Genomic DNA, 24,475 nt, shown 5'->3' with positions numbered 1-24,475 from the left:
TCTTAAACTGTGGTGACAGTTACCTATCTCTATTCACTTGTCAAAACTCACAGACCTGTACACCAAGAAAAAAAAGTGAATTTTACTCTAGGTAAATTTTTAAGAATAATGTTCTATTTATTGGGGGGTGGGGGGAAAACAGAGAGATGAATAATTAAAGGATAGAGAAAGATTTATCAGACAAGTACTATCCAAAAGAAAGCTGGTGTAGCTCTACTAATATCAGGCAAAATGATTTTTTGGTAATTTGCCCTAGGACACATAGCTCATAAGGGTCAGGTTAGGCTTCAATCTACCTCCTTCTTGCTATAAAGTCTATGCTTCTTAACATATTTTAATGACTCACATGCTAGTTATTAAGACTTCAGGAATTTATTAATTAGAAAGACAGTCCCTCACAAGCACACAAATTCTACCATGAAATAAATGCAGTTTTCATATTTTGAGAAAAATCAGTAAATGTTCATCTAGAAAAATGTCTAATTAATATTGGTGAAACTTGCTTGACTTGGGAGATTTCTTACATTGTTTTCTTTTACTAATAAAAGAAATCATCCAATATTCTCACCTAAAATTTCAAATTTTTTTCCGGACTTCTTTCTAAAAAAAAATCAATATTAGCCTTTAGAATTTAAAGATCCCTATGACAGAGATAAGTGATCAGAGGAACCTGTCTGCTTTTAACTGAAACATTTTCAAGAAAAACTAGAAGAAAATTAGCTACATAATATCATTGTAAGAGCTGAATGTGCACATGTACCTGGAAATATTTAGGGCACATCTTGCTCTTTACCAGAAGTTAAAGGTAAATGATCATATTAACCATTAAGTAATACTTTCACTTACAAAATTAGAATGTTCAGTCTTCAGAAAAGTCAAAGTGGAAAGTCAAGCAAAAAAGCAATTAGATAAAGTTTCAAGCAAGTCCCTAAATCCCAAGAAACTATTCTAGTACTGTTCCCTTCTCAGAATTTTTTTCAGTTAAAATATAATAACTGCCTGTCCTTAGAATGTTACAAAATGAGAGCAATAACTTCCTAGACCAGATTCAGGTTGTAAAATCTCTGCTTTTGGGATTGAGTTTAAAGTTAAGGGCAAAACTAGAGAAAACATAGAAAATGTGCAGATTCAGCCTCGCCTTCTGTTTTGTTTATTAAGTGAAAATCTGGTTTCTTCTGCTCATCTATATATGGCCTGGTATTACTTAGTCAGAATGTCTATGAATAAAATCTAGAATTTAGGCAGGTAAATTAAATGAAAACCCTAAGGGAGATACACTCCATTACTAGCTAAATCCCCTTAATCAAACTTCTCCAGGCCCAGTCCCTCCCTGCCTCTGAAATTTCCTCTTATTTTCACTTTAAAATATATGAGGGCTTCTTATTTCCACAGACACGGTGTGTAACATCATGCATTAACGAGGACCTGGAGAGAACATTCATAGATCAGGAAATGGACTTTACTTCCTGCTAAACTCCAGCCCTTAGAAGTGTTCTGAGGGCACTCGGACTCAGCTGAGGTCAGTCACCCGAACCCCTGAATGTGAACTTGGAATGGGTGCACAAATCATTTTATTTATAGAGACAGGCAGATGTACATAAAATAAAGAGCTCTCGTGATTTCCAAACCACCACCTGGAAAGTCACTTTTGTCCTTAGATGAACTAGTCTGGAAAACCCCCATCTCAGAATGACTGGTTGGTTATGTTGTACTTTAGATTTTTTTAGTCTCTGTCCAATCTTGGCTGAAGAGGATTGGGATGGTTAGATAGATCCTGCCAAGTTTGGGGGTAGAGCGTTGTTAGTCTGCCAGAACAAGAGAGGATTTTTCTTCAAGTAGCACAGGGAATCAAGACCGAAGCCAATGTTGACTAGAGAGAGCTGAGGTTTGTGCATCAGTAAGACCACTCTCAAGTACCAAGGTCATGGAACCACAGGGCGTCAACACTAGTGTTACACAGCCAAGTGCTTCAGGCCAGGCAGGAACGAGACAGCAGTGAAAGCAGACTGCATGCAAGTGAGGAAGAAGGCACGTCTTGGGTAGTTTTCCTGAGCTACTTTGGTGCGTGTACAGGTTGGCCATTTTTATCTAAGGTACAAGCGAGTTGAGCTGGCTTTAAAAAACAAGGCAGACACTATTGGCAGCCGTAGAAACTTAAGACCCTTAGTTTCCGAAGTTGACTGGCTATAGTTTCCGACTCCAAGGGAGCTTACAGAACATACTCAGAGGGCCAAAAGCCCATCTCCTATAAAGTGTCAGGATGGGAGCTAAATTCAAACACCTTGATCTCCTTCCTCCTGGTCATACCATTAGATTTTAGAAGTTGCCTCAGTTTGAAAGAACGAACTCGGTAATATCCAAGGCTGTGGACTCTAAGAAGCATTTATTCAATCATTCCACAAAATAACTTCAGCAGATGCAAAAGTAAGCATGGCCACACTGACCTCAGTCAAGACAAAAAGGATTATGTTTTCTGACTGACCTGCTAGAAACAATACAGACTTATATACTCCTGATTCAACTCCCTCAAAAGATAGACCTGACACGGCTCAAAACTAAAATGCCCCTTGAAGAGGAATAAGACAATGACAGTTGTCTAGCTTTAAGTTGATAGTCTTTTGAATTATATCGACAACATGTCCTCTAGTTCATATGTTTGCAAACATTTTAAAGCAGCAGAACACTTTGTAAATAAAACCTTACAAGGAACACAAAAACAGAAGGAAGTGAAGGTATTTTGATTGAAGTGTGATGGAAGGCTCCAAAAACCCATCTACTTATTTTAGCCTCTTCCGAATATGTCCCCTCTTTCCCCAACACCCTCACGTACACCCTAACACACACATAGAAGGGCCCCCAGATATCCACACTCAACGATGGGGCTTTCCTGATCTCAGAGTAAAACTCAAATTAGCTGGCACAGTAATTTCACGAGATTGGAGTACATGAAATGATAATGATTTGTTTGATTCAAGCTTCATCAGCAGAAGAACTGTTTGCTCAGATGAGATTGTTTCCCTCTGGTCCACAACTCTAGGGATACCATTTTGATCAATGGGGAAACAGTGGCCAAGATTGTGTAAAGTTATAACCTAGTTCTCTTAAATCCAACCCCAAGAGGAAACATTATTGACATATTCAAGAGACCAGCACTATTGATCATTCAGCTTTTTCTGGTGGTGATAAAGGCACTGATGTCAAATGTGCCCATGATAAACTGTAATAAAATGTAGAAAATAATGGCATTTCAATGACTATTTCTACCTATGAGATGGACTTTGGAGGATCAAAAATACCATTTTACAGGACTCTTGAATGTATTTTCTCATTTGACAACTGTTTGCAACTGATTTGATTGTATGATGATGACCTGGAAGTCAAGGTGGGAGAGGAAGGAGGCATTAGGAACCTTCAGATGGGTTACATAAGCAACCTTCCGAGGTCTAAGGCTTTCACTGTTCTGGCCGTCCTCTAGTGGAAAAACTTCCCTGAACTGCCCTGTGAGGGTGTGAAGGACAGGCCACTGCATTCTTGGTCATTGAAGACTATCTGAATATTGATTGGGGCAGGGGGTGGCGGGGAGAAAGCCTGGCAGAAAGGAACATATTGATTAGAGGAAGGTACTTAGACATGTATTCAACTCCTTTCATCAACAAATGGTTTACAAAATTGATTACAATATCTATATAGTATTCAATTGTAGATGTATTGTAGGATAGGTTCACATATATCTATATCTAAATAAGAAGCTGTATGTTTAGCCACAAGCCCAGTAACAAGCACAGATTATAGAATGCATGGCATGGCTCAGGGAAAAGCATGTGGAGATGGATTCTCATTGAGGCCCAGATGGGCTACTTTCACTGCTCATGCAGGCTTGGGACAGTCCTCCCATTAAGTGACAACCACATCCCATAATAAACAGCATGCCGAAAATAGCCATCTAAAGCAAAATGTCTTTCCTGAGAAAGGAGACTGCTACCAGAATTTTTCAAATCTTTTGAATGAGAACTACAAAACTTTATCTAGTTAACTAAGTAAATATAACCCCTAAGTGCTCTATATTAGCTTTCTTCTCCATAAACTATCAGTCTTGGCTTGTGAATACACTGCTCTAGGAAACTGTGAAGCTCAACAACTAACTCTTCTATTGACCACTGCTCGGGTATATTTTATACAGAAAAGAAATTATGTCTTCTGCTTCTTCTTTTCACAGTATTTATGGATTAATGACAATAACAGCTCACATTCTTAGCATCAAGTATGTGCCAAGAATTATGCTAAAAACATCACATGCATTAATTTGTATCACTCTCTCATCAACCCAGTGGGGTAGTTTTTATAATAGTCCCTGTATGGAAATAATTTCCCATTTTATGAATGAGGAAGGTAAAAGGTCAAATAACTTGTCCTTGGTCACATTACTAATAAGTAGAAGAACCCAAAGATAAACTCACATGTTTCTGACTTCACCCCCAAACTCTCAACCTTTGGGTGCAGCTGTATGTTACTATACCAGTCAAGATTCAGTTGCAAAAAACATAATCTACTCTGACTAGTTGAAGCTCTCATTGAGAGGGCTGCGTAAACAAATTCTAGATGACTTCCCAGGGACAATTAATAAAGGCACACTGGAGAACTGAAAACTATGGAACCTACTGCTTCTTCTCAGATCAGGAATCTGCCATTCTAGAATCACACCCCCATTCCCATGATCAGAAACCTGCCTCTACTGCAGCCACCTCCAGGGCCACGCCATACCTGCCGCAATTCACACCAAGAAAATGACTGCCCCTTGACACTCTGCCTCTTGACACTCCCAAAGCTAGTGATTGAGACTGGAGCCACATGGATAACCTCCATGACCTACAGTGCTTCCACCAAACGCAACCTCCACACGCTTCTGTTTTCCAAATGCTGCACAAATGCATCTGACATGATAAATCTAATACGGTTAAATTCGGGCTCCCTCCCCCCGCGAGAGAAATGGAGAATTGTGTTTTAGCTTTCCAGTGTCTTCAGTGCAAGAAGGGCACAAGAAGAGGAGGATGGAAAGGATGTTAAGTTCTAATCCACCATAGTTGCTATAAGTTCCAGGGTTGTCCTGCGGAGGGTTCTTCTGATTAGGGCTGCAAAATTTTGTGTATCTAGGAAAAGGTTCCAGAGTTTTCATCATATTTTCAAAAGGGTCCATGACCCCAAGTGGATCGAACCCAGTGTAACACAGTACCATGCATATGATACCATCTTGAGAATGAGATGAGCATCACGGTTGGAGCTAAAACAGTGCTTAAGGACACGAGCTCTCACGTACAGCTCCCTGAGCTCCAATTCTGCTTCTACAACTTAGTAGATGTTCGACCTTTTAGCATGCTACCTAATTTCTTTGTTCCTCAGTTTCCCCTTCTCTAAAATATGGAAAGTAGTATCAACCTAGTAAAGGTGTTCAGAAGATTAAATAAAATAACATGTGTAAAGTACTTAGAAGAATGCCTGGTACTTGGGAAATGCTACCTAAATGTTAGCTATTGTTACTGGAATAATTTTTAGACAAGATAAATTCTAATCTTAAAAGGTTATATAATAGAGTTTCATTCAAGCCCCATGTTTTTAAATTTATTTCCAACTTCACAGAGCTTTTAGAAGAAGTAAGAACTTGATTTCCTGTGACAGCAAACAGAAAGACAAGCACTCATCTTTATGGTGATGACCTGCTTCCACTTAAAGAATACATTAATCTCATGGCCAATTACTGCCACTGTGCCAAAGCCAACTGGGCCAAAACCAAATTTGTCAGCTTTAAAAGATGTTCTTCAGGCCCCAAATGGATAATATTTTGAAAGTATTCAAAATGCTAACTCTTTAATTATTGGGGGCGGGGGGATATATTTACAGTTACCTCATCCTGGCAGGCCCAGTCCAACACAATTTTACTCACTCAAATATTCTACACAAGTCTTGTTATCTGGGTAAGGTAGATGACTGATAATTTCAGCTCCCAAAAACCTTGCAGTCCAAGATCCTATTTTCCATGCTTAAAGGAGCAGGACTTACGAGTTTCCATGGACCCTGTTCAATCATTTGCACAAATCTAATGAAGCTGACAAAGAAAAGCCTTGGCCCTGCCAGCAGGTCTGCAGCCGCCTCGGGACAGTAAAGACAATGCTCAGTCTTGGCAGGAATGGAAATCAGACCCTTTAATTCTGACCAAACATTAACTTCCTCAGTGTCTAACATGTATGTGCCAATCAACTGCAGGAACAACCTACATCTCGTCTATTCATCAGTAACTTAGTGTTAAAGTCTTTGATACGTGACTCCAATTAGAAGCCTGGTTGACAGCAGATTGTAACACATTAAGAAAAACAATTATGATCAGTGTCAGCCAGTACTTTGGGTTCAAATGGGCTCTCTAATATACTGCTGGTAGGAGTACATCTTTTCTGAGATTGACATGGGTATAGCTAACAAAATCTTTGAAAGTGAATATTCACTGACTCACCAATTCCACTTCTAAAAATTTCTTCCAAAGAAATAATTAAACAACTGCATAAATTATATGTAGAGGAAGTTCACTTAGGAACTATTTATAATACAAACAACTGGAAAAGAATTCAATGTTCACAACATAAAATTGGTTAAAACAATTACAGGATGGCCTTAGAATGAAATTCTGTGCAGTCATTAAAGGAAAAATTTAGATGTATTTAAGTATTGGCATGAAAAGTTGTCTATGATGTAAGTTTTAAAAAACAGGTGCACAGTATGATCTCATTTGTGTTTGTCTATATTCATATATAATATATACATATGTGTGAATATATGTATTATATGTATACATAATTATATAAATACATAATATTTTAGAAAGCTATGCACTGAAAGGTTAACAGTGGTAACTTTTAATTTTTGAGATTATGAGTAAAATTTATTATTTCTACTATTTGGTATTTTATTAAAAATTATCTATTACTTTTTTAATTAGGAAAAAATAAGTTATTAAAAAATTTAAGCCCCAGTGATAGCACCTTTATTTGAGGCTAGTCAAAGATATGCACTGAAATTCACACATTCAGAATTACACAGAATATCTAAGCTCTTTCTTTCTATATTTTATCAATATAGGAATAAGCAAACTCAAGTGCCTTTAGAAGACAGGCAGGCAAAGTACATAAGTGAAATAGGATATGAGACAATAGGGCAGGGAAGTGACCATAATCGACTACAGAGCATGTATTCAGTCCAAAGGCATTCAAATTCAAAAAATTTCTAAGCACTCGAAATACATCTGCAGGCTCAGTTTGAACAGTAATTTGCTAATTAGGACCTGTACAGTGTAAACCTACACAGACGCAGTACATCACACAACGACACTGAGCATCACTCTCTCCCTCCCCATCTCCTAAAGTTGGTTTAAGTGGTACCTATAAAGGAGACAATTTTTCACATTTGTAAAATTATCTTTCTAAAATTTAATATAAGAAAAATAGTTTATCTCTCCTGATAAACTTGTTTGCTCCCTTCTATAACAGAATGAAACCGTGGGTTTAATTAGCTTTCTCTTTCGCTTATTTGTTGTTTTAGAAAGCTCAGAAACTTCCTTAGCCTAGGTTTTGTGTTGCAGTTGTCTTTCCCCTCCATCGTTTAGTTCTTATTCACTTGCTTTGATGGTTATAGCATATGTATTAATCTTATATTAGAGTGCACATATATACACCACTTGAAATATTTTCGAAATTCGGATTAGACAGAGGGAAGTAAAAATAAATTATAACCTGAAAAAAAATGACATCGGCATACAATAAAATGGTTGCGATGATTTGCACAAATACTTTATATACTTTGGTATTATCTCTATATACTGGCTAAATTTTAAACTAAAAATATATAGAATGCAAACGTAATATGGAAAATTTGGCAGCTGACATGGAAAAAAATCAGGAAAACAACAAGCAAAAGAGAAGCTAAAAGAGGTAGGAAGTAGAATAAAAAGGTGTAATAACTGCAATATAGATTATGAATGTGCAGCAACCATTGTGCCAAAATAAGATAAAACAAATAGTGTCTTTCTTAAAAAGCTTGTACCCCACTACAAGGGACTCAAAAGCTGTCTGGGTAAGTGCATCTACAGAATCCATCTTCCACTGCCTTCCCATTCCCCAGGCTGCTCTACCTACCTCAAGCTGCAGCTTTACCACCCACCCATCAATAACCTTTTTCTCAAAAACTGGAAATGAGAATATAAATATTCCTCAGACTTGAAGTTTTGGAACTAAGATGTTTATTAAAAATTAAAAATTGATGGTAGGTAATTATCAAAATGAAATGTGCTAAGATGAGTAATATTAAAATAAATTATTAAATATTTGGAATAGTATTTTATTTTTACATTTATAACTGCTCCTTTTTGGGGGGACAGAAGTTTTAAGAATCAATGAAACACTGGAAAATTCTTTAAAGAAAGCTTTTGTGTAAAATCAAGGCATGTGCTAAGTCAAAAGTATAACTTTGATGGTAAAAAGCTAAGCAATATTCTGCTCAACCAGATATACATATAACAGAACATTAACTAGACTCTTGTTTTAATTATCTCATGAAATAAACTTCAATTTATAGAAGTAAAACCCAAATACTCCATTATAATCCAGTTACTTGTAAGAAATACATATCTTGTTTAACTATTTATCTTAAAGTCTCAATGAAGTGGAATAAAACAAAACATCTTAAGAACTAATTTAATAAAACTAGGGCCCTAAATAATAAATCATCCCCCCTTTTACTTAGATTAATTTGAACACTAAATTAGTGGTTAGCAGTCAGAAAACTTTAGAAAGTAAAAGCTGGATGAGAAAGTAATATTATACCAATGCCTAAATAGAATTTCATATGAATGTTATTCCAAAAACACTCCAGGGTGTAAGCCCAAAAAAATTTGAGAAAAGTTAATTGTTTAGAGATAATGACAAAGAAGTTTCATATATTTCTTTTTAAAAATACATTTCTTAATGTAAGTAAAGTCTGAGGAACTAACAAATTTATAAAAATGCTTTTTACCCCTAACCAAGAAAAGCACAATGTAGTGTGAGTGACAGTAGACATTTCTGAAAGATAAAAAAAAAAAATTGAATATGGAAAGTGAGGTACTTTGATGATGTAAGGTACCCACGGCATCAGCATTCGATAAATATTGAAAGTCACAATGCATGTGCATACTGACAATCTAAAAATAATTACAAATACAAACACTATCATCATTACCTTAAGATACCAAAGAAAGTGAGATATGATGAAAACATATTTCACTCTCCTAAAACAGTGAAGTGTGATAGAATCACTGTGTACTATTAAAACAAAAGTCTGCAAGATACATGGTATATATTTGCACATAGTATACATAATATACATTTACATTTATAAAATCACCCACTGAAGTGACTTATTAATGTCCACAATGAATACTAAGAAACTCAGAATGAACAAATTAGTAGCAAATTACAGAGAAAACAATCACATGATGTCTGCAATGCCATTTAAATAAAACTCCACTATGAAAGAGCCAGAAATGGAGCTGGCAGTGATTTTGAGGCAGCAGCAGCAATCCATAAAGGCTTCTTAATTTTCTTGTCATTTAAGAATTAAGCCACTTCCAGTTCACACAGATCCTACCAGGTGCACTAAATTGATGTCATTATGAGCCATCAGGAAATACCCACCGAGACCTATACCAACACTAAGAAGTTTTGTTAAACAGCTGTGTGTTTTAATTGATTTGTATTATTTAAAATAGGAACAGTTAAAAGTCAGTTATCGGATGTTGTGTAAAAGAGATGCCTAAAGACTCTAGGGAGACTGAGTTCAGAAGAAAGCCAATCACTGGAACTTCACTGGAGCACTTAAGATTATTACTAGAGGAAGCACAATTAAATCATCAGTTTATCAGCCATCATTATAAATCACCAGGCAACATATCAAGCTTCATTATTTAAGAATCCTTAACCAGTGATTTCCTGTATTACTGAGAGTTAAAAGCAATTTATTCACCAAAAGGTACCTAAAAAGTTTTGTTTTTTGTTGTGTTTTGATTTTTTTTTTCCCTGAGAGATTTATGATGGAACTATAATGAAAACTCACTGAAAGTTATTATCATATTTTTGCATGTTTTAGACATGTAAAGTCTTCGAAGTGAAATCAGCGGTATTTGGGATATGCAAAATGTGCACTGCACAGGCTCTTCCTATTCCACCCCCTACAAATATTTAACCCAGTTCTCTCACAATACTTACATGGGATCATATGAAAAAAAATAATCAAAGAGTTTCTTATCCACCCAATGCCATTCATTTACTTGTATTAAGATAGCCTTGCCTAGGCATATGGAATCAAAAAACAAAATTCCCAGAAGTCTTGATTTCTAAATTCAAAATACACACAGTTCAGGGATTAAAAGAATACATTTGAAAGGAGATATGAGACGGGTTGAGTTTTACATAAAATCCTCTTTTTATTAGTCTTCCCACCACTTCTCTATAGATGCTATCATTATCTTTAATAAAAGAATCTTCATAATTTGCCCAAGGTCAAGCAGCTAGTAAGTGGTGGTACCCTGAGTCAAATCTACTCTGGCTCCAGCATCTTGATGAAGGCTCTGAAAGGAAGCAAGACTACTTGGAAAATGGTTGAGTCCATGTCTGGGCAGGAATTGCATAACACGAATATACAACTTGTTACATCAAAAAGCAAGACATCAGCAAAGCTACTTGGGTTATATCAAAATAGCTCAGGAACCAACTTAAAGAGACTTTCTCTGGCCAAATAAAAGGAAAATTGAGCATCAATAAAGATAATCACTATAATAAACTGAAATGCTTATAACATTTATATCCATGAGTTCATAAAGATACATAAAAAACTTTCTTGATCACTTTTTGGAGGATGCTAGAGAATCAGCTTATCTTGAAAGCTAGAATATAAAGACAAAGAATCAAGTATTCATCCCTTTTCTATACAAAGCATACCTAAGGTAACTAAACTGGTGAGGGAAACTGTCATTAAAGAAGTAGTCCAACTAATAAATAATGAATAAAAGAATTAGAACATTGTCATTTTGCAATCTTGAATGAACTAATGAATCTAGGCAATAATCAGTGGCTGCTCACATCACAAAAAAAAGATCAATAACCAGACTTCATGTTCTTCCAGATGGAAGTATCCAGAACCTATGAAGTATTCTTGCTCAAAAAGCCAAACCTGAATTTGATCAAGTCTCAAGATCTAACTGCCAGTTTATAGAAAAAAAGGAGAAACGCTAAACAACACAACAGAGATACAATTAGGAAAAAAAAAAATCCAGACTGCAAATACTATAGGACAAATTTGTTTCTTCAACAAAAAAACTGTAAGGAAAAAACAGAGGGAAGAATAAGAATCTTAGATTCAATATGTCTTAAGAGATATTAACCATTTTAATGTGTAAAGTTCATTGGATACTGTTAAAAAAAAAGAAACAATTGGAGAAATTTAAGCATCAATAGTTTATCTTAAAATATTAAGAAATTTATAATTTTAGTTGCAATAATAGAATTATGGTTATGTTTTTTAAGAGTCCTTATCTTATTTTTAAATTAAATTTTTTGTGATAACTGTAGATTCACATGTCATTGTCAAGTGATACAGAAAAAAAAAAGAAACAATTGGAGAAATTTAAGCATCAATAGTTTATCTTAAAATATTAAGAAATTTATAATTTTAGTTGCAATAATAGAATTATGGTTATGTTTTTTAAGAGTCCTTATCTTATTTTTAAATTAAATTTTTTGTGATAACTGTAGATTCACATGTCATTGTCAGAAGTGATACAGAAATCCCTCATACCCTTCACCCAGATCCCCCAGTGCTAACATCTTGCAAAACTATAGTATACTATCTAAACCAAGATATTGACGTTGACACAGTCAGATACAGAACATTTCCCTCATGTTGCCTTTTCTGGCCAAACCTACTTCCCTCCCACCCACAACTCTCTTCCTAACTCCCTGGCAACCGTATATCTGTTCTCCGATCTATAATTTTGTCATTTCAAAAATACTAGATAAATGAAATCATATGCTATGCAATCTTTTAGGATTTTTTTTTTTTTTTGCACTCTGCATAATGATCTGGAGACTCATCTAGGTTATCGAGTGTATCAATAGCTGATTCCTTTGCATTGTTGAGTAATCTTCCATGGTAAGGATATACGACAGTTTGTTTAACCATCCACATTCGCAAGGACACCTGGGTTGTTTCCATGGGCTACTCTGAATAAAGCTGCTATAAACATGTGTGTGGAGTCCTTATCTTTTAAAAATATCTTCTTAAATATTTATGGAGGAGATAAAATGATGTCTAGGATTTGCTTCCAAAAAATTCCAGATTAAATGAGATACCAGAAAAATAAGATCAGCCATGAGTTTATAAGTACATTATACTATTTCTACTCTTGCATGTTTATAAAAAGACAGTAAGAAAAAATTACTCATCTGACCACTATATACCACATACATAAACATACACAGCTTCAATTAAAATTAAAAGTATTCTTTTTTATCTAATAACTTTAGCTGGTGCCAAGATCACAGAAACCCTTTACCTAAAACATAGAGCCCACACTTTCCAGCGATCATTACTGTATATTCGCTCTATCGATTTAGGCAGATCCAGCTTAGGCATCTGTTAACTTTTTTTCGGAAGTTCCTTATTAGGCTGCAGGGTTGAGATAATAGGTAGCCTGTAATGTTGGACAAAAGCAGGTAAGTAATCACCATAATCAAATGTATGAGATTCATGAGTGGTTTGTCTTCAAAAGAGAGGGCTCGTGTCTGACATGAGCAGGTCCTTATCATCAAGACAAATGTTGAGAGAACAGAAGTGTGATTACGAAAGATGAAGAGCAACAAACTATATGAGCACAATCAAGCCTGAAAATTAACTGAAATGCATTTTATATTATGCGAAGGCTGCTTTTGTTTTTAAGCCACTCTAAAGGACAGGATATTATTATCACGTTCAGTCTGCACGCTAATGGTTCTTTAGTATAATTCTGTAAAGCGGTGTCTCCTATTTGGTGCCACCGATATTCTACCAGCTCATTCTCCCCTCATGCTGTATCACACCTTCCCCTTCACCCCACAATTTTTTCTTCACATGGGGCCTTATAAAAGTGAAGACCCACCCTCTCGAAGATCTCAAGCAAAGAAGAGCACAGAAATACCAACTCATTAACTAACCTGAGATTAGAAGCCAAGACCTCCAAAGGAAATATCGATGATGACTTTCAAACGTCAAATAGTGCAATGGCAACCAACGGGTTTCTCTCGCTAGGTCTTTAGTGCCTGTACATGCACTGTGATGAGCTATTCCAAAGCTTAAACAAAGTTTTTTATCTTTTCTAATAAGACAAATTCCAAAGGAATATCTAAATGTTATAACCGCGTTACAGTTTCGTTATATCAAACATCCCTCATATCAAGTAGGCCCGCACTTGGTATTAGCTAGTAACACTTATTGTGATAGGATCTGATCCTTACCTATTACGCTATGTGATAGGTAGGAAAAAATGTTCCACTAATAAACTATCTATATGACACTAAAATGCCTATAAATTGAAAGATATTAATCAATTCCATTAAAAACAGTTAAGGTATAGATTGGTTCATTTGGTTGCTTTAGCAACGTAGCAGTTCTATTAATGGAAAAAGATCTATTTGTAATGTCATACTGGAAAACTAAGAAAATACAGTTGAGTTCAAAATCTTGTTCATGTGACATGACAAAACAGAGAAACGTAGAATTAAAACCCAAAAGGACACAGACTACCAGGAATTGTGCAATAGGCTTGCACTGAGAACATAATAACAGGACTTCTAGCGACAGAAAAATGAAATGGATAAGAATTGAGCTCAGGAACATAATGGAAAACATAAATGAGAAGAAGCTGAGACAAAAGACACTAAAGTTAAATATATATATAGTTTTGGATGTTCTCTTCCTTTATCCTTTGCTATCTTCATTTACTCTTACGATCAAACATTTTCTGGGTCCTGTGGATTCTGATACTACCATATAAGCTTTTAGATGGTTTGTGGTCACTGACAAGACATTGGAAGTTGAAACTCTTAGCACTCACCTTGACATACTTGAAGGTTAGTTTAAAATACTTTGCATAAAATTAAATGCTCTTGCCAAAAATCTTTACAGCTGATTTGCTTATATATTCATTACCATTTATCATTGTAACCATCCATGCCTGTTCTACGGAACTAGGATTTCAGAAGGGGCCATTCTTGTGAGCTGACGGGGTTTCAGAGGAAGGAACATAGGAGAGAATAAGAGAAAGAAATATAAAGACAGAACAAAGGCAACAGGGAAGGCATTAAACCTGGAAAGAATTTCAAGAACACCCTGCACAAGATGGGTTCAGGTAATTAATGGCTATGTTTGGCAGGAGCTGAGACTGTGTGGAGTGGAATAGAAGATAAGCTTGAAAGGGCAGGCTGGAATGGAGGATGCATATGTTGTCTTGCCGCTGCCCAAGATAAGCCTCATATGTATGTTCCCCTGATAAACTGTGGATGCAATAAACAAAAGAGAGGAGAGAAGGAAGGAAGGAAGGATGGAGGGAAGAAAGAAAAGAAAAAGAAAAAGAAAAGAAAAGAAAAGAAAAGAAAAGAAAAGAAAAGAAAGAAAAGGAAAGAAAAGAAAAGAAAAAAAAGAAAGGGCAGGTTGGAGCCAGGGAGTGGCAGCCACTAAAGCCCAAGTGAGGCATTTAGACTACATGTCATATGCCCTTGGGGAGCTACTGCAGCTTTGCACGTGGCTAGGAGAAATGCAGGAGTTGTAAAGATCTGACTAATGGTAAGGAGAAGGGAGGAAAGGAGCAGAAAACCAGAGGTAGGAGGCTTTACTAACTGTTCCAGGTGAGGCTACAGGGCTTGATCTAGGAGGGTCAAAGTGGGGGAGGAAAAGGAAAAAATTAATTTGAGGGGCAGTGTGAAAGATACACACACTTACACCTAGTTTTGTCCTCAATTAAAACCTAGAAAATGGTCATTTGCAATCATTGTCAAAGAACTACTTATGAAATGCTAAGGATTCTTATGTTGATTGGGAGGTAAACTGTCATTATTATGATCAAACACATAAGAGGGCATGAAAATTCTAATCGTTGATAAAGTCATTTTAAAAGAATCTTTGATTAAGCTTAACAGAGCCTTGGAAAAATAAGACTTTGATATAAGTAAAAATTATATTTAAGGAGACCATGATTGGTTGCAAGGTGATGAGTACTTTTAAATTTCTAAAATAATTAACTGCTGATTTTAGCAAGGCAGTAATAATGACTTATATGACTGACAGGTCTATTTTCTCTACTTTTGCAAATCTACTTATTATATTTACTTTCACGGATCTATTTTTCTCTACTTTCTCAGCTCACTATTGCAAACCTACTGTTAATCAACAGTTAATTTTTTTTTACAAATGAACCTATGAGCAAAACTTTGAAACATTACAGGTGATACCAGCTAAATCATCTATTTTTTCAGTGTATATGCTAACTTTGCTTCTATTCTCACTTACTTAATACATTTTTATTGGGCCTCACTCCATTATAAGTATTGTACTGGTGCTGGGTGTTCCATGAAGAGTATAACAGACATGGTATGTCCTCATGAGAGCACACAGCATAATGGAAGAGACAGACAGTAATTTTAAAAAATCCAAATATGTAATTAAAATGTGATAAGCACCATGAAAAAAAATTACAGTGTGCTATGAGAGTGGATAACAGGGAGGCTAAACCAAGCCTAGGTCTAGGAAGGTTTTTTAAAGAAAAATGTCTTTGAGTTGAAATCTGTAAGTATATAAAAGAATGAAATAGGAAAAACAGCAGAGGAGAGAGAACTAGATTTTAAAAAATGAGCATAAGGAAAGGATTGCATAAAATAAAATGAAAATATTCTCTAACCTGTTGGGTAATAGTATCCCATGGTCCCTGCTGCAGCCGTGTCTTATAGCACTCACGTACTCCGTCCCAAATGTCCTTCAGAGCTAAAGGTCTTCCATCTGTTAAAACGTAAGGTAAAGATTGTCAGTAATCCGTGTGACATAATGGTGTTTGGTGTCTATTTAGAACTATCAGAAGAATATTATGATTTTTTCATAAACTTACTAATACACATACTATTCATATATCAAAAGAGCGCTATATGAACTAATATTTTCTTCCTGAAGGAAATTTAAACATTCAAGTTTCTCTCCTTTATATCCATCTAGCAGTTAAATTATCTGCTCATTCAATGCCTCTATGAATAAATAATAAAATAAATAAAATAAAATCCCAATGTGTTTGAGAGAGAACTAATAGATACAAGCATAGGCAAAAGACTAGCTAGACAGATGCCCATATTAACAAGGTGCATCATGGATATCTCTGAAGTCTTAATACTTCCTGTATTCCTTAAAATCAGAGACCATACACATACTTCTTTCACTCTCTCATTGACTGAGTATCTGTAATGTTTAAATCACTCTGTTAGATATCATAGGGAACAGAGGGAAGGAAAACAATTTCTCCTAGTAAGGAGCCTACCATCTACTAGGAGAACTATGAGAAGTATATCAATAGTACAGTATATCAACAATTAAAATATTGAGTAGAAAGAAAGTGGTCGCTGACAGAGGAAAACTGCAGTTCTCTGCCAGTCCAGATGAGGGAGACATAAACAGCCAGTTGTGTCCAGGGGAGAAAGGGATGTTAGGGGTGGAGGGATGTGAGAAGGGACTGTCATGAAGAGATTAGCAAAAACTCTAGTGAACAATAATTCTCCTTTTCTTTGTTTAAACAGCTTCAATTATTCTTAACCACTCAAATAATGTATTTTATGAAGATCGCTATGGCAGAAGATAAGTAAAGTGGAAAAATAGATATCTAAGTTCAGAAAAGGAAGCAGAAAGAGAGAGATACCTAGCAACTTTTAAACCATACACTATTAGAAAAAAAGTTGTCTAACTGTTAGAATTTAGTGCTATTGGCCCATTCCGAGCTATCATGTCCTCAAGAATTGCAGGTGTGCTGTTTTCCTTTGCAAGTGGACAATATAATTAAAAAAAAAAAAAAAAAAACTCATCAGTATATTAAATCACTAAATACAAAGAAATATTTGGTCATCAAATGCATCAAAACTTGGAGAAATAACCTACTCAAACCCCTCCCCCCAAAACCAAAATGCACTGTATTCAAACTCATAGAGTATGAGCAGAGATGGGGGGCTGGTAGGAAAAGGAGCACTAGAATATAAGATTGTAATAGATACAATATTATAAGTGCTAAATAAATATTAGGAGTCTCCTCCCAGCCCCCATTGCACTAATCCAGTAATGCTCATACCTCAAAGAGAAAACATTCATTTATAGACCGTTACTTCTTAGAATTTTCTCATGTTTCTTTACCATGCACATTGTGTTTGATATCGTAATATACTATTACCACAGGCAGAGCATTTCTCATGTTTGACCTGAAAAGTTGAACTTTTCCTCAACCTTTATTTTCAATAAATAGCAATAGAATATTTTGATACATTTTCAGTAAGTATCTTCATCTTGGCATTTATCTGGCGGCAGGAGACCATTATCTCGTGATAAATAGTTTTATTCCATTGACATTTCCATGTCTGTAAAATGAACAAGATTTATTCATCCAATTAACATTTGAATGTCATGTTTAGCTACAAGTTAAAAACAAGCTGCCTTCAGTATCTGTGTTATATTGTTTTCTGAACACATTTACAGAGTAGAGCCAAACTTTGCCCTTAAGATAAGCATTACATATCTTCAAAATATGCATATGCACATATGTATGTGTGTGCATACGTGTGTGTGTGTGTATTGGTGCTAGAAAAGGAAAATAAGATCTTAAGTACTTTAGTGTCAAATAGCAAACTAATAATCAAATGATAAAAAAGAAGAAATGCTTTTAAAATAATTTTCAGTTGTCAAACTTAGAAGAAACCAAGTCGTAAAAAAATAATAGAGCTAGTATAATATCTATAAATAAGGCAAACAAGGTCTTATGAAATATACATCTGCCAGAATTATGCAGCTGGAGCTCGAACTCAAGTCTCAGGACTCACAATTCAGTGCTCTTCCTATTAGTCCATGCCGCCTTTCAAGACAGAGACTGTGTTTATCCCTTCACCACTACAGTCCCGCTGCATAGTCCTAGGCCTCACTCACACGTTGCAAATGCTTTATAAATATTTACTGAGTAATGATGGATGAAAGAATGCCTTCCTAAAATTTACTTCCTCTAAAACAGGAGAAGGCTTTGCAGACCTAGAGAAGAATGTTGGGTTTAATATCTGGTAATCAGTAATGATTTTAATTTTATTCCTGAAAATATTTCAGTCAACAATCTAAAGATGGAGTAATTGGTTTAGATATTACCACCGTCAAAAACCTGCATACTCTGCAAGAAACATTCATACAAAACATAATAATCAGCAGCATAGCAACAATGTGGAGAAACCCAGAATGAATGTGATAGATCATCAGATTTGATGCTAGAATTGAGGGTATGTGCCATAAATTGTCAAACAACATCAAATTTAGAGAAAAAAAATATTTAACACCTTCAAATAGAAGAATTAAAAAATATCTGGTCAACTTAGAATAACAGACAATCACAAGAAGTTAAAAACAAATTCAAAACATAAAAAGATGCATGACACTCCTATATGCATGTTTATAAGAGTGCTACCATTTATTATAAAGAGAAGAGTGTATTTTAAGTGAATGGATGTGAGTTTATTCTCTAATGCACTTATAGAACTGTTTAAAACACATGTATTAACGATAGTTAAACAAGTGCTTGTGAACCCTACCTTGACAAGAGTGTCAGTCTCTCCAGTTTCTGCTGATCATTTACACTACAGAAGATCTGGGTAATATAGCTTTGTCTCTCACATGTAGATACGATAATAATGATTTACTAAAGTATTATGTGGGTTCTTTTCCCAAGCCTTTATCATTGGTTTGCCTAGTAATAGCTCACACCTTCATGATCAAAGGACTTACAAAAGTTAGTTCTGTGTTCTTTTATACAAAAGAAAAAAGAAAAAAATGACCTAATCAGCAACATCTTCATCTGTGCCATATACTATCGACACTACTGACACCTAAAATATGTTCAAATATGATCGTGACTAATTATTCCAATAACAAAAAGGAGCTTTCAGAAATCCCACTGAAATTATTGAACTGAGATAGTCAAATATATAAAGAACGACATCACAAAAAACAGAACTTATATGTGGCAGACACTTGAACAATTTGGTAGTTTTGTGTGTATTTATTTTTGAAAACTGAAGACCCAAACTCTAGCTTAAAATTAAAAGGTGGGCATCAATAAATACTTGGTTAAGTTCATGTAACACACCATGTGCCTACATGTTCAGTTCAGGGTATCTTCAGTCAGAAACTTAAAGCTCTGTTAAGAGAGTCAATTTTTTTCTGTCTGCCCTCACTCGGAGGAGACATAAGCATACTCAATCAACAACTCTCTGGTTTCAGACCCTAGAGATTCGATAGCACCAATGTGAACATGCTTAGAAATCTCATTAATCACACTGAGGCTGAGAAGCTCAGTAAAATCCCTTGCATACTTGAAAAAGTGAAGTAGAAGCCGAAACAATTTCCACAGCAACCCACAAAGTGATCATGGCCAATTGAGGTCATTTATTTAACAACAAGTGTTTATCAAGTACCTACTATGTGTCTCTATTACCTGAATTGATAACATACATTTGAAGTAAAGGAATATTCTGCCAGCAACCTAAAATGTCAATGACAAAAAAAAGAGACATTGGATGAAAAATAGAATAATTAAAAAGTACAATCTTTAGCAACTGCCAGTAGCATTTAATTTAACATTTTCATATAAAATCTCTCAATTGAATAATTACCTACATGTCAAGGAATCTATATATTACTCAAAATATGCAGCTTTCTAAATTAAATTTCTCAAGGCTATTACTTTTCATGAACTAAATAACAGTGTGAGATATTTCACTAGCACTACCTAACTCTAGTGCAAGCACACTGAAGTCACCTTATCCTATTGTGCATAGTTTCACTAAAATTTCATAACTCCTAAAATGAAGATTAGAGGAAGTATAAATTATTTAGAGTAAGTTTAAGAATAATGTTCTGAATGTAGTCACCAAGAAGAAAAAGGAAGGAGTGGATTTTTTCAAAATGAAATATGTCATTATTCAATATGTCTTCAAGAGAGCTTGAAAGATATAAAAATTCATGTCATACTCCACAGTAAGGGAGAGCTGATGCTCCACCAAAGGGGAAAATTCATTTTTGCTTCAGTGAGAAAATTACATTATGATATGAAATGAGTGTTAATTGTTCATGTGCATTCATATCAGCTAGTATGCTGGCTAATTCTGCAATTTTTATTTATTCCTACATACATTTTTAGCATTTTGTATCTCTCTTAAGCTCAGGAAATCTGAATGAAAATTTCCCAAATACAGAGTCTTTTTACTAACATATGACATCAATTAATTAACTCATATGTTCTTTAAGTTTTAGTTATTTGAATGACAGCATCATGCAGTAAAAAAAAAAAGGCTATGGAGTTTGAGCCTCAACTCCTTAGTTTTCTATGTACCTTTAAATAAATCATTTAATCCCTCTGCACATTCAGTTTTCACACCCGTGTATGTGGATAATAACAGTTCCTACCTCACAATGTTATTGTGAGGATCAAGATATATAACTCAGCTCGCATTGTTGAAAGGTACTATGTGTCAAGCCACATTTCATATATTAGCTCACAATCTTCAAAACTCTATGAAGTTGGTATTATTATTATCTCGACTTTTTTTTTCAGATGATGAGAGAAAGGAAACAAGAAGTTCAATATCTTCCCCAAGGTCATACAGTTAGTTAAGTAACAGAGCTAAAAATCAGAACCAAAGCTTTCTAGCTCCAGATCCTGCACTTCCACCACTACACTGTACATCTCCATATCCAGGAGCTCTTTGTAAACTATGAAGTGAATCACACGTATTACTTGTGTTGTTGTGGTGGTGGTGGTGGTAGTTGTTGCCACTAGCAATCTCTACTAACACTGCCTAACTTAGGAGCATCTAGAATTTTGCCTTTTCTGATTTTCTTACTAGGCCTGGCTTGCCCTTTTCCTCATCACTGCAAGGACAAATCCCAAGTCCAGTATGATCTCTCGTGGTTACTCCAGCTCAAGGGAACCTCTGCCCTCTGAGCCCTAGTGGCAACATTTTTACCCAGCTTTATTCAGATATAATGAACATATAACACTGTGTAAGTCTAAGGTGTACAACACATAATCTGATATACATATATATTGGGAAATGATGATCACAATAAGGTTAGTTAACACAATAAGGTTAGTTAGCTACCACCTCACGTAGTTACCCTTTGTGTGTGTGTGGTGAGAACATTTAAAATCTCTCTTAGGAACTTCCAAGTATATACATACAATACAATATTATTAACTATAGTCACCATGCTGTACATTAGATCCTCAGAATTTATTAATCTCAGAACTAAAAATTTGTGCCCTTTAACAAACATGTCCCCATTTCCCCCACTCTCCAGCCCCTGGCAAACACCAGTTTATGCTCTGCCTAGTAGCAATGTTTACCTTTTTACAGTCCTTAACATATTGTACTTGTTTCCGTGAATCTGAGACTTGGTTTATTTGCCTCGCTACACTGTAAGCTCCTTGAGGGCATCATCCATCTCTGACTTCCTTTATTCATCTCTGCATCCCAGAAACATATTTATGCCTTGTGTATAAATACTTCCCAGTAGTTGGATAGATGAACATTCAATATGAGCAATTAGCATAATTATTACTAAGGATAAAGACTGTACAATCATGATAAAAAATTCATTGGTCAAATGTTTCACAGGTATATTTTTAAAACTTCAATCTTATATATAAATCAATAGTATTAAGTAGATTTAGATATAATGGATATTTTATTTTTCAGTACTCAAACATATTTTCAATTTGGGAGAGAAAGTCCAAAATAAGTGGAAAGTGGGGGCTCATTTCACACCACTAAGGCCCAAGGGAGGCACTCTCTCATCTTGTCATTCTCCTGCCTTTGATCCTGACTCTATGATCTACTTTTCCAGTAAATTCTTTTCTGCTTATCATGGTCAAGTTCAATTATTTGCAACCAAGTATATCTAACTAATACAGCCCGAATAAATTGTTTAAAAGTCTTGCTTAATAATTATCTATTTTCAAAATTACAAGCTCAAAAATTTTAAGTGTTATATATTTATCTAGTAATTTTGAGTAGAAAATAAATGTAAAATGCCTTTTAATTGCATGAGAAAGTTTATGTATGTTACAATATATTTTTTATGAGAAATATGCCCATCAAACAGCAAAAAAAGTAGTTTTGACTCACTTTAAACTGTCCACACAGTGTTAAGAAACTTATAATAATGCAAGTAATGCTCTAACCTTTCATTTAAATTAAGTTAAACACTTAACCTAGCAGAAGTACTTACAAGACATTCTCGAAGAATCCTTTAGTCATAAAATGTCCCCCTGGAAGCAATATTAGGTCCACAAGATCACCTGAGACATCAACTCTGAGATACCACTATTTATCAGAACTCTGAGGACCATACCTCTAGATGAATACCAACATTGGATCTCCCGGTTCTAAAGCAGACGACACTCTACTTTCAGTCCTACCCAAGGTATTCTGAGGTTTTGATTCCAACTTCTTGGTCTGATATCCTTGTACTCAGCATTTGGGATTTCTGGCTCTCTTAAAATCTCCTTACTCCCAGAACATGGACCTATTATGCCTGTAGCAGCACCTTGACTAACTTTATTCCACCATCTGACTTGGTCTCCTTCCCATGAAGAATGAAGTCTCCACCTTTTCAGCATAGCACCTAGTATATGGACTTGAAGAACTCTATGACTTTAAAGAGGAAAAAAGCAATAAATTAATTTCGAGCTGTGCAGTGATTTTTTTCAGCATATTGTAAAAATAGGCTAATGAGTTTTTCGCTATACACACAGTAGGCATTCATGTATATTTTAATAGATGTTTCAAACAGGGCTAGTTTGCCAAGAGTAAGCAAAGAAATGTTTTTTCCTTTTGGACCATGACACAGACATTCACATGTGCAGGAAAGCTAAGCTATAGTCTCTTGCAAGTAAGAAAATAAATCATCTGTGCCTTTACTGGCTTCTCGATCCACGTAAAATCTGTTGCTTTTTGTACATATATGATGTTTTGTACTAATACAGGTTAGAATAAACTTTTGACTAGTTAGTGTCTTGTTGTTTTGTATCACATTTTTCTAACACTTTTTCTTTAATACACTTTTAAATCAAGGTTTGATTTATCAATGAGATTCTTTTCCCATCACATGTTCTAACCTAGCATCCTACTTCCACCCTAATGTTTCAAACATTTACATGGTTCAACAAATAATTCTCATTAAATTTGCTCTATTATTTGGACTTTTCAGTTTGAATATATTTATATTAGTTAAATATTTTTTCATTATTTTTCTTAATAACTTTCACTGTTTGCTCTTCAAATTTCATTTCAATCCCTAGAATCTCTTTTTAATCTCCCAAAATTCATGTTCCATTTCATTATTATGACTTTGGCTAGATTTATTGTTTACATAAATAAAAGTGGCATATATAAACTTTCTTAAAATATCTCTACAATCAAATAAGACTCTAAATTAAATTATCTGTCAAACCATTTTCTATTTCCTGCTTATTATAATTAACTAGAATCATTTTCGCCTCAATCTTTAAGTATCTCTCTAATTCACTCTTTTTTCCTGTTCAACAAACTGCTTTAACTCTCACTCTATGGGCTACAGTGGTTTTTCCCTGAAAAGATTTTTTCCCAGCTCATTTACTCTAAGAGGTTATTATTAAACATTTTTAATAATGCTAACAATACAAAAAAAAAAATAGCCAAATTCCTTTTCCTAAAATTTCATTCTTCCTAATTTCTTCTCATCCTTCATTTATTCCTCTGTTTTACTCAGTCATAGTTTCTGCTCTAGGAAACCCCTCCACTGGTCTCACTCATTTCTGCTCATTTTCTTTCATTTTTTCTTTATATCCTCCAATCCCTTTCCATCCATTATCTATTCCATAATTTGACCTCAATGTATCTTTTCAAGCCTTTCCTCCACAACTCATCTGAACAAAACTCCTACTCCAAACTGGCCTCTCACTGTTCCCCAAATGTGCCATGCCCTCTCCACCTTTCCGCTTGGCAATCACCCTTCTTTCTCCTTCTCTCCAAAGTTTTTCCCATACTCTTCTGAAAAGCTGACAGATTATCTTCTCTTACAAGCTATTGAACAGAACTATGGATATTTT

General features: G+C 35.0%; 1 protein-coding gene across 5 annotated transcripts in view; it reads right to left on the bottom strand.

Moving 5' to 3' along the window:
* Positions 1 to 24,475, bottom strand: part of ATG10 (autophagy related 10) — a 200,343-nt gene that overhangs the window by 50,467 nt on the left and 125,401 nt on the right. For all 5 annotated transcript variants that reach the window (XM_025047846.1, XM_015590319.2, XM_006913193.3 and 2 more), the window contains one exon: positions 16,004 to 16,101. In XM_025047846.1, the coding sequence (XP_024903614.1) occupies positions 16,004 to 16,101 (98 nt within the window). The remainder of the gene's footprint in view (positions 1 to 16,003; positions 16,102 to 24,475) is intronic.

The sequence above is a fragment of the Pteropus alecto genome, unplaced genomic scaffold (genome assembly GCF_000325575.1).
Source record: "Pteropus alecto unplaced genomic scaffold, ASM32557v1 scaffold20, whole genome shotgun sequence".
Lineage (NCBI taxonomy): Eukaryota > Metazoa > Chordata > Mammalia > Chiroptera > Pteropodidae > Pteropus > Pteropus alecto.
Note: the sequence above shows the minus strand (reverse complement) of the source record. Positions and strands in the feature narration are given on the sequence as shown.